Genomic DNA, 13,540 nt, shown 5'->3' with positions numbered 1-13,540 from the left:
CGATAGCATCCGTTCCAAGGTCGACACCGGTCAGACCACCTTACTGGTGCTACTTGACCTTACGACGGCTTTCGACACCCTGTCCCCTACCCTTCTAGTTAGCCGACTCAGTGAGCTGGGAGTCAAGGGTTCTGCACTCAGCCTCCTTACATCCCTCCTCGACCAACGGAAGCAAAGGGTTAAGCTAGGCGAGTATATGTCACCCACTAAGGCTGTGAAGTGTGGGGTCGCTCAGGGCTCCTCACTGAGCCCGACGCTTTTTAACGTCTATGTCGCTCCACTCGCCAGGCTTATAGGATCCTTTGGGCTAGAAGTTCTTTCCTACGCCGACGACACGCATATTATGGCCTCCATTTCTCAATCTGTGAGCATAACTGAACTTAGATTGCAAAGGAAGAGGTGCAAGAAACTTGAGCGTATCTGGAGGAAGGACTGGGCTGACCACAGTAAAGTGGCCTATCGTGCTGCGATTAGAGCCTATACAGGCTCTCTCAAAGACACCAAGACCACATTTTTTGAAAAGAGAATTAGAATGTCCTCCAATTCCTCCAGAGAAACTTTCCAGATTGTTAAAGAGCTATTGAAGGTTCCTGACCCCCCCCTTACCCCGGACATCTCAGGGACCAAATGCAATCAGCTTGCGGACTTTTTCGATTCTAAGATTCAAAACATCCTAAAAACTCTGCCGCCACCTGAGGGCATCGTTGATTTCGGTGGCAGGCTCCACGTGCCTAGCTCGCAGCTGGATGCCTTTGCCCCAGTCTCTGGAGAAGAGTTCCAAAAAACCCTGGCAGCTATGAAAAGCGGCTCTCCCTGTGATCCCACACCTTTGTACATCCTTAAACAGGTTACTTCCACCATCTCCTCCCTTGCCACCGACCTAATTAATGCCTCTCTTTGCCAAGGCATTGTTCCTTCAAGCTGGAAGGGGGCAATTGTAAAAGCCCTACTAAAAAAGCCTCAGCTCGACCCTTCGGATTTGGCCAACGTTAGGCCTATATTACTGCTACCGTCACTGCAACTGTCCTTTTTTCTGGAATCTAATGAGTTATTACAGAGTTCGTAGACAGGCTTTTGACCAGGTCAGGGAACAGAGACTGCTCTTATATCAGTCATCGAAGAGGCAAGGCGCATCTTGGATTCGGGAGGATCAGCGGTAGTGATCCTCCTGGATCTAAGTGCAGCCTTTGATAGGTTAACCACCGTATCCTAATTCAGCGCCTATTTAACATCGGAGTTTCAGCCTCTGCCCTGGCTTGGTTAACATCCTTCCTTAACAATCGGACTTTCCAAGTTTGGGAAGGCGGTCCAACTTGATCCCTCTCCAGTGTAGTGTGCCGCAGGGCTCCTCATTGAGCCCTACGCTGTTTAACGTGTACATGTCCCCACTGGAGGAGGTGGTAGCCCCATTCGGGATAAAAATAGTTAGCTATGCAGACGACACACAACTTGTCGTCTCACTTACTCAACAGGTCCAGTGTTTCGAAAACCTTCATTCCTGTTTGGCTGAAATACATGCCTGGATGAGCAAGTCCTCTCTCAAATTAAATGGATCTAAATCCGAGCTTATGTTTCTCGGGCACAAACTGACATCACCACCTGATGCCATCTGGCCTGCCTGTATGGGAGCTCTCCCTCCTCCAAAAAATGAAATCAAAAGCTTACGGGTATGGATTGATCAGGACCTCTCTTTTAGATTTCAAGACAAGAAAACTGCTGGCATCTGTTTCGGCTTACTCTGTTCCGCTCAGAAGATTCTTCCCCTTCTTCCTGCCCTCTCAAAAAAACTCCTAATTCAAGGGTTGATCCTGTCAAGGTTGGACTACAGTAACGCCCTGTATTTGGGCACCCCGGAAGCGACAATCAACAAATTACAATATATTCAGAACTCCGCAGCCAGGCTGCTCACAGGTACTCTGGCAAGGTCCTCAGCGAAACCGGCCCTCAGAATTCTTCACTGGCTGCCTATTCGTGAGAGATAAAGTTTAAGTCCCTGTGCATTGCTCATAAATCTTTACAAGGCAAGGGGCCTCCCATCCTGAAGAACCTAGTGTCCCCTTACAAAGCCAACAGGCCCCTTCGCTCTGACCACGAGTGTCTGGCCATAATCCACTGAGTGAAGAGGGCGCGCACAGGAGGTCGGCGATTTTTCGTCAACGCAGCGACTCTGTGGAATTCTTTACCGCTGAAGATTCGAGCTGAACGCATTTGCGGTTTCGGAAACTCCTGAAGACCTTCCTTTTTCCCCAGGGTCCCTAACTCAGCCTTTGTCCTTAGTAATCTTGGCTCAACAGCGCTGGGACGCCCCCAGGTAACCATGCGCTTTATAAATCTGCATCATATCATATCATTTTACCTTCTAAATGTGTATGGTGGGCGTCTGCATAGCCTATGTCATTCTGCTGCAACTGCCCTTTCCAACGCTGTATTGGGTGTTGTGATTGGTGCTGTGGTTCCTGAGATTACCCGCCTCAAAGGTTTGGGCTCTCTCTTTATTATATTAGTATAGATTATATTAGTATAGATTTGGTAACAAAAGATAACACAACACACATTTCAGCATCATCATTAGCCGCGAGGAGACCGGAAGATAGGAGGACCCAGCCCCACCACTTCCCTGGATTACTCATGTTTGGTGAACAGTAGAACTCCAACAGTGCTCCAATTAATATAAATGAGAAACATTCCACAATAAAGTAGGGTTGATCTGTGTTGAGGAAAAGCTCGAAGGCTGGGCGGATTAGGGTGTTTTTTTGTGGTTTTTTTTTAAACCCAGGCTAGAGGAGACTCATATTTTGCTCAGACATGTGTGGTGATTGGGTTGGTGGGCAGTGAGAAGGTGGCTGTTTGGAGATGAGTCAGCAGGAATGAATCTAGACCACCAGCTTTTAGCGTTTTGGGAAAACTAAAAGGCTAAGTAGGAGATATCTGCTCCACAAAACCTTCCTAGAACTAATACAACAGGCTTGTTTGTTTCATCATTTTGAAAATCTAGAAACTATAAATAAACAAGTAAGATCCAGCTATGGCGCAGGTGTGACCTAAACCTGGCTTTCAATGCATTATTTTGGGTGTTTTGTGCTATTGCCTTTTTTTGGAATGAAGTGCGTGGTTTTATAACTTTATTTCAATTCCAGGACAGGGAACTGCTGGCAAAAGGAATTTAAACGAAAATCACTTTTATGTAATTTCTTAATATACTAAACTAATGGCTCTTTGATTTGCAAGCAGGATACTAAGTGCTTGTGGGAATGGTACTTCTGTAAACACCTCGAGGAAGGCAGAGGGTCTGCCCAAAGCAGGGTGGGCTGGAGGGCATAAGGATGCTATGAGTTTGTGTGCGACTATCCCGGAATTGGATCAGCAAAACTGTATCTGAATAAGCAACTGGCTGAGCAGCGGTGCAATGAGCCGGGAGACTGAGGAAGTGGAGGAGATATGGATAGTTGTCTATTTAATATTAACATAATACTTCATTGTATTTTATCAGTATGTTATAAATGGCAATGTTTGTAGTAAGTATATACAATTCATTGTTTTTTAAAAACTTGAAATAAAACGGCTACAAGAAAAATAAGGAGCCTATGCTTGCAGGAGTCAGTGGTTTCTCCTACACTTTATACTTTGTGGCTATTTTAAAGTTTGTAATTTCATGAGTGAGTTAGTCTTGGGCTGGGTCCTTTGGTTTGTGGCCGGTGATCACCATTAGGCGCCACATAATGGATGCACTCAGGTGCAGGAATCTGTCCAACCACAAGGCAAGAGCACCCACCACACGTGTAATGTGTAGAACTTCCCTTCTCTTTGGGAATATTCTCATATCGTCAGATTCTACCATTCGTTACACAACATTGTCTCCATTTTGGAGTACTAGAATGAAGTTTAAGGGTAAGACATTAACAGGTATTGTTACAATCTCTCCTCCAAGGTACCAGCGACATTCCAGGATGTCACTGCCTGTTTCACCGACGAGGAGAGGAGGCTCTTGCAGCGCTGGCAGAAGGAGCTGTACCATAATGTGATGACGGAAATCCAGCAAGCCTTGCACTCGCTGGGTAATGGCACGTAGAGTTTAATATCAAAACTTTATTGATCGCACGTTTGTTTTTCCCCGGATACGATTCTAAATACTGTGTTTTAAATTAGATCATTCTCTTTGTATTTTTCTATCATGTAAACCCTTTGTCTACAAGTGCACAATATGTAAGTAAATCCGAAAAGAAATTGAATTCTAGATTACACTTTGTGGTGGTGCAACCCTTTCTGAGGTGCAAGAACATACACTGTACCTAGAGTGAAGAATAGTTATCAACTCTGGTGCCTACAAATTATGGAGGCGAGCGATGTGTGAGAAGCTTCGACTATAGGTCCATCACATGATTGAGGCAAGCGATGTGTGTGAAGCATCGACTATAGGTCTGTGTGAGAAGTTGGCCTGATATGTAGTGTTTCCAATTCTGGAACCACTGGGTATCAGTCCAAACAAACCCCAAAGATGTCAGGTTGTAAGTCAACCTTGTTAGACAAGCTATCCTAGTGGTAGCATGGACTAAGCAGCCTTAAAGGCTTAACTTAAGAGGTCGTGTTAAGCGAGCTGTTTTACCACATACAATCCTGTAATCAAATGAAAGGACACCACACAAGTATATATTATAAAAATATATGTATTTATTTCTAAATTACTCCCCAGTACTCTTTATGAGGAAAGGGGCACAAGCGTTAAATCAAAAGCACAGTATAACATACAAAGTTGCACAATTTTGGATAAGGGCCGGTGGCCACTTAAACCATATACTAAAAAAGTGGTATAAGAGATACCAATCGAACAGTGGTTAGGCCTAGGGCCTAGAGATTCGCTGGGAGCAGTCAGGACTAGCAATGCTGAAGTCGGGAGTAGCCCACAGGAGACGGGTGCAGCACGGAAAGTGCGGCTCGCACCAATGCAATGTCAATGGTGCGTAAAAGTTACATAAAGTGAGTTAAATGGTACTTCCGCTGAACCTAGAGGAACAAAACTCAAGACACAGACCCTAGAGGTGTGTACCAGTGTGGGAACACCGGCGTTGCAATGTTACCTCACCCACAGGCCGTGGGTGCACAGGGTCGAAGTGGCGTCGGGTTTTGACACGCAGGCTCTTGGTGCTTGGAGCTGTTGCAGCTGCAGGCGAGGTGAAGCAGAAGTGTCCGGTGCGATCCAAGGGTGGATCGAAGTAGAAAAGTACCTGAAAGCAGAGGGGACAGAGTCTGGGTCACTCAGCAGTGACCAGGGTGGAACCAGGACGGAACCAGGCAATGTCGGGCGCAATCAGGTGGTTGTCGATAGGCTTCTCTCCGCTGTCACGTGGGCTCTGGGGCATCTGCGACGTCCAGGAGCGGGTCACGATCTGTCCCACGAAGGCTCTCGCCGTCAGCACCGTCGGCTTCAAGATTGCAGCAAACAGCACTTGGCAAAAGCAATCCACGCGGAACCGGGAGATTGCTTATCACTCGAACCAGGAGGGTCAGAGTGGGGGCTCCTTTTTACAGGAGCTGGTGCAGATCTGGAGCAACCAGAAAAGCAAGTCGTATTTCAGTTTTCGTCGGCACAGGGGCCACAAGCCAGCTGGCAAGTGACCGGGCCAACGCGTCGAGCCGCCACAAGCAGAAGGGCCCCACGCAGCACTCGTCGAGTGTGGAGGGGGTAGCTTTGGTGCAAGTGTAGCTCGGGGTGGGGGCTTCTCAAACCCCGGTGCACAGCTTCGAGGATCACTCGTGGGCTGCACGGTCAGCGTCTCGTGGCCTTTTCAAGATGGCGTGCCCCACGCTTCCGGTCGCCTCCACTGGTCTCAGCTCTGCAGGGACTGTGGATCGGGCAGGGAGAAGGCAGGCAAGCTTGATCTCGTCGATCTCTGTCGCTCGAGTTCCGGCGGGAACTGCAACAAAGCAAGGGTCGAGGGCTGGATGTTGCCTGTTTGCACAGGGTGGTCACTCCTTGACCACAAGGGAGATTCTTCAGTCTTCTGCGTTGAGTAGAAAGTCGAAGGGTCCAGAATTCGTTTCTTATGTTTCTTCAGGATGATCTGCGTTGCATTGGCACTGCTCCCACTCTTATTCGAATCTGGTGGGCTGGACATCCTGCTAGGTCCCCTCCTATGGGTGGGACCCAGGAACGGGGTGGTTACACCCCTATCCTTTGATCCAGGCCGCGCTGGGACTGGGGCTGGGATGCCCCAGAACCGGTTTGGCCGGATTATGCAAGGGGCAGCCTTGTGCTCCCCAGGCAGTGTCTGGTTTCTTTGAAACCTCCCTACTCCAATCCACTATCTCCTGTCTGGGGTGGTTTATCACCGCCCTGCGACAGGAAACCCTTTGTCCAGGCCACCATATGCTGAGTTTCGGTCAGCAGCAGGAGGCCAGACCCGTGTCTGTGGCAGGGGCATCCATTTTGTGGATCTGAGGCTCATTTTAAATCAACCGCGTTTCAGTAAAGTAACATGTCTTATCCCTCTAGAAGGGTGGAATGCTACCCCCGTCGCCAGAACTGGCGAGGGGGTAGTATTCCAATTCGTATGACACCTTACACGACATGTTTTGATAAAGCCAAACCAAAGTTGCTATATAACCGCGAGGATTATAAGGCGCTTAAGAGTATATGGTATGGCATTATCCCGGATCAGCTTAGGGAGTTGTTCCAGACAGCTGCAGACAGGCTCAGCTCATGCCAGAGCTCCATCTCACATAAAACCACGCACTCTGCCTCCAGGATTGATGAGGCCTTCCATAGGAGTGGCTTACAGGCTATATATGTGTCCAGATATAGGTTTAGATATAGGTATACTATATCTAAGCAAGGGGTGATTACACCCACTTGCCCCAGCTGAGTGATCAGCCAGTTGTGTCAATTTAAGAGCCAGCCAGGGGTGGCAAAAGCTATGCTTCAGCCCCTGGTAGGCCTTGGTGGCACCTATGCCCTGAGCACCTATAGTGCATAGTACAGGGGCTGACAAGGAGTCCATTTCCAATTGTGGTATGTACCTATAGCACATGTATTATAAATTTAGAGAGAGAACAGCAGGCTGGGGGTCTGATTAGCAGGCCCACAGCCTCAGTAAGTCGAAAACCAGTGAAGCAAAAAGCAAAAATTGGGGTGACCATAGGATAGCAGACCCTACTCTCCTACATAACCCCCCCCCCACCAAACGCAGGGACATTAAACTTAACCTTGACCAGATAAGTCTTCATGTTCTAAGTGGAAGTACCTGGAGAGACCATCTGCATTACCATGGTCAGTCCCTGGGCGGTGCTCCACTGTTAAGTCCATCCCCTGTAGGGAAATTGACCACCTGAGCAGTTTGGGATTTTCACCCTTCATCTGATTTAGCCACAAGAGGGGCTTATGGTCTGTCTGAATTAGGAAGTGAGTACCAAACAAGTATGGCCTCAACTTCTTCAGGGCCCAAACCACAGCAAAGGCCTCCCTCTCAATAGCTGACCAACGTTTCTCCCTGGGGGTCAGCCTTCTGCTAATAAAAGCAATGGGCTGGTCTTGACCATCTTGATTAAGTTGTGAAAGCACAGCTCCCACCCCCAACTCAGAAGCATCTGTCTGTACAATGAACTGTTTGGAGTAGTCAGGACTCTTCAGGATAGGTGCAGAGCACATGGCCTTCTTCAGGTCATCAAATGCCTTTTGACAGCTAACTGTCCACTGAACCTTTTTGGGCATCTTCTTGGATGTCAAGTCATTCAATGGTGTCACAATGGACCCATAGTTCTTTACAAATTTTCTGTAATACCCAGTCAGGCCCAAGAAGGCTCTGACTTGTGTCTGGGTAGTTGGAGGAGCCCAGTCCTGTATGGTCTGGATCTTGCTCTCCAGTGGTTGAACTTGACCCCCACCTACTAGGTGGCCCAAGTACACAACCTTGCTCTGCCCTATCTGGCACTTAGTAGCCTTGATAGTCAGGCCTGCCTTTTGCAGGGCCTCCAGAACCTTCTTCAGGTGGATCAGGTGATCCTCCCAGGTGGAGCTAAAGACAGCAATATCATCTAGATATGCTGCACAAAAGTCATCCAACCCAGCAAGGACTTGATTCACCAACCTTTGGAAGGTGGCAGGTGCATTCTTCAAACCAAAGGGCATTACCACAAATTGATAATGTCCACTAGGGGTAGAGAATGCTGTTTTGGCTTTTGACTCTTCAGCTAGTCTGATTTGCCAGTAGCCAGCTGTCAAATCAAATGTGCTCAGAAACTTGGCAGAAGCCAATTTATCAATGAGCTCATCTGCTCTTGGAATGGGATGAGCATCTGTCCTAGTGACAGCATTGAGACCTCTGTAGTCCACACAAAACCTCATTTCTCTCTTCCCATCTTTGGTATGAGGTTTTGGCACAAGGACCACTGGGCTAGCCCATGGGCTCTCTGATGGCTCAATCACTCCAAGCTCCAACATCTTTTGCACCTGAGCCTTTATACAATCCCTGACATGGTCAGGTTGCCTGTAGATCTTATTCTTCACAGGCAGACTGTCACCAGTGTCCACCTCATGGGTGCACCAATTAGTCTGGCTGGGTGTGAGAGAAAACATATGTCTGTGGGCTTGCAACACCTGTCTGCAGTCCACCTGTTGCTGCTCAGTGAGGCTGCCTGCCAAGGCTACTCCATCAACTGAACCATCATCAGGGTTCTGGGAAAGCAGGTCTGGGAGAGGGTCACTCTCTTCCTCCTGTTCCCCATCTGTGGCCATGAGGAGACTCATGTCCTCCCTGTCAACAAATGCTTTCAATCTGTTTACATGGAGCACCCTGTGGGGGCTCCTAGGGGTACCAAAGTCAACCAAGTAGGTGACTTCTCCCTTCTTTTCAATGATAGGGTAGGGTCCAGTCCATTGGTCCTGGAGCGCTGCTGGCCCCACTGGGTCCAACACCCACACCTTCTGCCCTGGCTGGTACTCAACCAGAACAGCCTTTTGGTCATGCCAAGCTTTCTGTAATTCTTGACTTGCCTCCAGGTTTTTGGATGCTCTCTCCATGTATTCAGCCATCCTGGAGCGGAGACCAAGTACATAGTCCACAATGTCTAGTTTAGGCTTTTTGAGAGGTAACTCCCATCCTTCCTTCACCAAACTCAATGGACCCCTTACAGGGTGGCCAAACAAAAGTTCAAAAGGGCTGTAGCCAACCCCCTTCTGTGGGACCTCTCTGTAAGCAAAGAGCAAGCAGGGTAAAAGGATGTCCCATTTCCGCCTAAGCTTTTCTGGTAAACCTTTTATCATTCCCTTTAGGGTCTTGTTGAACCTTTCCACAAGCCCATTGCACTGTGGATGGTAGGGTGTGGTAAACTTATAGTTCACTCCACACTCTTTCCACATTGCTTTTAAGTATCCAGACATAAAGTTGGTACCTCTGTCTGAAAGAACCTCCTTTGGAAAGCCCACTCTTGAGAAAACTGCAATGAGGGCTTTTGCCACCACAGGAGCTGTGGTGGTCCTCAGGGGAATTGCCTCTGGGTACCTGGTGGCATGATCCACTACCACCAGTATAAATCTGTGCCCAGATGCTGTTGGAGGATCCATGGGACCCACAATGTCTATTCCAACTCTTTCAAAGGGTACCCCCACCACAGGTAGTGGTATCAGGGGGGCCTTTGTTGTGCCACCTGACTTACCACTGGCTTGGCAAGTGACACAGGAGCGACAAAACTCCTTGACATTTTCTGACATATGAGGCCAGTGAAAGTGTGGAACAAGCCTGTCCCAAGTCTTATTCTGGCCTAGGTGTCCTGCAAGGGGAATATCATGGGCCAAGGTAAGAAGGAAACACCTAAACTTCAAAGGTATGACCAACCTCCTGGTTGTGCCAGGCTTGGGGTCTCTAGCCTCTGAATAAAGGAGTCCTTCATCCCAATACACTTTATGGGTACCTTGAGCATTCCCTGCAGCCTCAGCAGCAGCTTGCTGTCTGAGGGGTTCAAGGGAAGGGCAATCTAATTGAGCCTGCCCCAGGTCTGCCCTTGAGGGTCCCCCTGTCCCCAGAAACTCAACCTGTTCAGGTTCAAGCTCATCTGAGACAGTCTCCTCTTGGACTGCAGAATCAGTTTCCTGTGAAACTTGATCCTCAACCTGGGGCAAGTGGGAAGGCACAGCCTTAACCCTCTTGCTCCTTCTCTTGGGTTGTGGTTGGTCTATTGTTTCAAGATCCACCACTGGTTCAGGAAGGCACTTCTTAGCCTGAGACCTTGTCACTGCAAGGACATGAGCTGAAATCCCTAGCATTTCTGCATGAGTCCTGTACTCCACTTCTGACCAAACTGAGCTTTCAAGATCATTGCCTAACAGACCGTCTACTGGGAGGTCTGCACTCACAACAACTTTCTTTAGGCCATCTACCCCTCCCCAGGAGAAGTTCACAACAGCCACACTATGGGAAGTAGTGGAGTTGCTTGCATTGGTCACTAGGTAACTTTCACCTAGTACAATCTGACCAGGGTCCACAAAGTCAGGTGTCACCATAGTGACACTGGCACAAGTGTCCCTGTAGGCCTGAGCCAGTTTCTCATTGATTAAGGGAGTCTGCCTATATTTGCCCAGGTTACTGGGGCTTACTGCAGTGGGCAAAGGTAAGTCCACATCATATAGGAGAACTGCCTGTGTGGGGATTCTGACTAGGCCAGATTCCACCTCAGTACCCAGGGTCAACCCGACTAAACCCTTGGGCTGTGTACCACCACTGCTAACTGTACTAGGGGGTGCAGGTGCTTTAGGAGCTGCAGTGGTGGGGACTGGATTTTTCTTAGTGCATTCACTGCCCCAGTGTGAAACTGATTTGCAGGTATTACACCAAGGTTTCTTTGGGCCATCATTCTTCTTTTTCTTGTTTCCATTTTGGGAACCCCCCTCCTTATTGCTAGTTTGGGGGCCTGAAGACTTCTGGTCCTTTTCTTTATCTTTCTGATTCCCACCCTTCTGGTCTGTTTTCTTCTGGTCACCTTGGTTCTGGTTTTTCTGCTTAATCCTTGTTCTGACCCATTTGTCTGCCTTCTTTCCCAGTTCTTGGGGAGAGGTCAAATCAGAGTCGACAAGGTATTGATGCAACAGCTGGTTCTGACAGTTATTAAGGATCTGCTCTCTCATCATAAGATTGTACAATCCTGTATAGTCTGAAACTTTACTTCCCTGCAGCCAACCCTCCAGAGCCTTAGTGGCACAATCTACAAAATCAGTCCAGTCCTGAGTCTGTGCTTTTTGGGTGTCTCTGAACAACAACCTGTATTGCTCAGTGGTTAGGCCAAACCCTTCAATAAGAGCACTCTTCAGAACAGAGTAGTTTTTGGCATCCTCAGGTCTAACAGTGAGGAGCCTGTCCCTCCCTTTCTCAGAAAAGGAGTACCATAAAATTGCTGCCCACTGATCCTCAGGGACCTGCTGTACCATGCAGGCCCTCTCAAGAGCAGTCATCCATTTGTGGATATCATCCCCTTCCTTGTAGGGGGGCACAATTTTTGTCAGGTTTCTATTGTCATAGGCCCTGTCTTTTTCTTTAGGAACTTTGCTGCCACCAGTGGCCTCTAAGCCACACAATTTTCTTTCTCTTGCTAAAGCAAGTTTAGCTTGAGCCAAGGCTACCTCTTCCATCTCTATCTGGATTTGGACAGCCCTCATTCTGGCCCTATGCTCTTTCCTCTGGGAGGGAGTCATCCCTCTTTGAGATTCTCTTGAGGCACTAGAAAGATGAGAATCCCCTGATTGAGATCTCACCCTCCTGTTACCTGGGAGAATTTGGTTATGAGACCTGGGGAGGTGCTGGCCCTCTCCATTCCCATGTAGGTCTAGGTTGGCCTGGTTAAGCCTGGCAACCTGTACCTGGTTTCTCCTCTGATCCTGATCTTCAGGCTCTTCTAAATCTGAGCCTTCCTCTTCCTCTTCCTCTTCCTCCTCCTCTTCTTCTGGAAGATTCTCATTCTCAGGGGAGTGTATCCCTTCACCTGATTCTAAGGGAGCCTGACTCACCTTATCTAGGTCATCCTTTTCTAGGAGAGCTATTAGGGAAGGAATGGTAGGGCCTCTGCCCTTTTTTAGCCCCCTGGCTGTGCACAAGGCACTCAGGTCTTTGTGGCTAAGGTTGTCATATCTGGATGTTGTCCCTATAGGATCAACTATTACAGGAGCAGAGCCTGAGGCTCTATCTGTATCAGACATGACTGCTAGTGAGGTGTAAGTGATGCACTTACCTACACTGAGTGTTTTCCTACTGTACCTTGCTAGTGAGTTGTAGTCAGGGTGTGCTAATCCCTTTAATCTACAACTACTAAGTTCAGTAGAACTTAATATGCTAAGCTTTTGATTTATATGTACCTAGAGGTACTTGATGTGATCTTTCAATTTGATGTAAAGATTGCAATGGCAAAACAAACAGCAAGCTCAAATCCGCACCGCTGCACACCAATGTGAGAAGTTGGCCTGGCATGTGGTGTTTCCAATTCTGGAACCACTGGGTATCAGTCCAAACAAACCCCAAAGATGTCAGGTTGTAAGTCAACCTTGTTAGACAAGCTATCCTAGTGGTAGCATGGACTAAGCAGCCTTAAAGGCTTAACTTAAGAGGTCGTGTTAAGCGAGCTGTTTTACCACATACAATCCTGTAATCAAATGAAAGGACACCACACAAGTATATATTATAAAAATATATGTATTTATTTCTAAATTACTCCCCAGTACTCTTTATGAGGAAAGGGGCACAAGCGTTAAATCAAAAGCACAGTATAACATACAAAGTTGCACAATTTTGGATAAGGGCCGGTGGCCACTTAAACCATATACTAAAAAAGTGGTATAAGAGATACCAATCGAACAGTGGTTAGGCCTAGGGCCTAGAGATTCGCTGGGAGCAGTCAGGACTAACAATGCTGAAGTCGGGAGTAGCCCACAGGAGACGGGTGCAGCACGGAAAGTGCGGCTCGCACCAATGCAATGTCAATGGTGCGTAAAAGTTACATAAAGTGAGTTAAATGATACTTCCGCTGAACCTAGAGGAACAAAACTCAAGACACAGACCCTAGAGGTGTGTACCAGTGTGGAAACACCGGCGTTGCAATGTTACCTCACCCACAGGCCGTGGGTGCACAGGGTCGAAGTGGCGTCGGGTTTTGACACGCAGGCTCTTGGTGCTTGGAGCTGTTGCAGCTGCGGGCGAGGTGAAGCAGAAGTGTCCGGTGCGATCCAAGGGTGGATCGAAGTAGAAAAGTACCTGAAAGCAGAGGGGACAGAGTCTGGGTCACTCAGCAGTGACCAGGGTGGAACCAGGACGGAACCAGGCAATGTCGGGCGCAATCAGGTGGTTGTCGATAGGCTTCTCTCCGCTGTCACGTGGGCTCTGGGGCATCTGCGACGTCCAGGAGCGGGTCACGATCTGTCCCACGAAGGCTCTCGCCGTCAGCACCGTCGGCTTCAAGATTGCAGCAAACAGCACTTGGCAAAAGCAATCCACGCGGAACCGGGAGATTGCTTATCACTCGAACCAGGAGGGTCAGAGTGGGGGCTCCTTTTTACAGGAGCTGGTGC

General features: G+C 48.3%; 1 protein-coding gene across 2 annotated transcripts in view; it reads left to right on the top strand.

Annotated features, from left to right (window-relative positions):
• Window positions 1-13,540, top strand: part of LOC147659483 (uncharacterized) — a 254,835-nt gene that overhangs the window by 10,628 nt on the left and 230,667 nt on the right. For both annotated transcript variants that reach the window (XR_015307229.1, XM_086951720.1), the window contains exon 3: window positions 3,929-4,055. Coding sequence is in view for 1 of the 2 variants with exons in the window: in XM_086951720.1 (XP_086807846.1) it covers window positions 3,929-4,055 (127 nt within the window). In the remaining variant the exon portion in view is untranslated. The remainder of the gene's footprint in view (window positions 1-3,928; window positions 4,056-13,540) is intronic.

This window comes from Lissotriton vulgaris, unplaced genomic scaffold, assembly GCF_964263255.1.
Source record: "Lissotriton vulgaris unplaced genomic scaffold, aLisVul1.2 SCAFFOLD_2085, whole genome shotgun sequence".
Taxonomy (NCBI): Eukaryota; Metazoa; Chordata; class Amphibia; order Caudata; family Salamandridae; genus Lissotriton; species Lissotriton vulgaris.
Note: the sequence above shows the minus strand (reverse complement) of the source record. Positions and strands in the feature narration are given on the sequence as shown.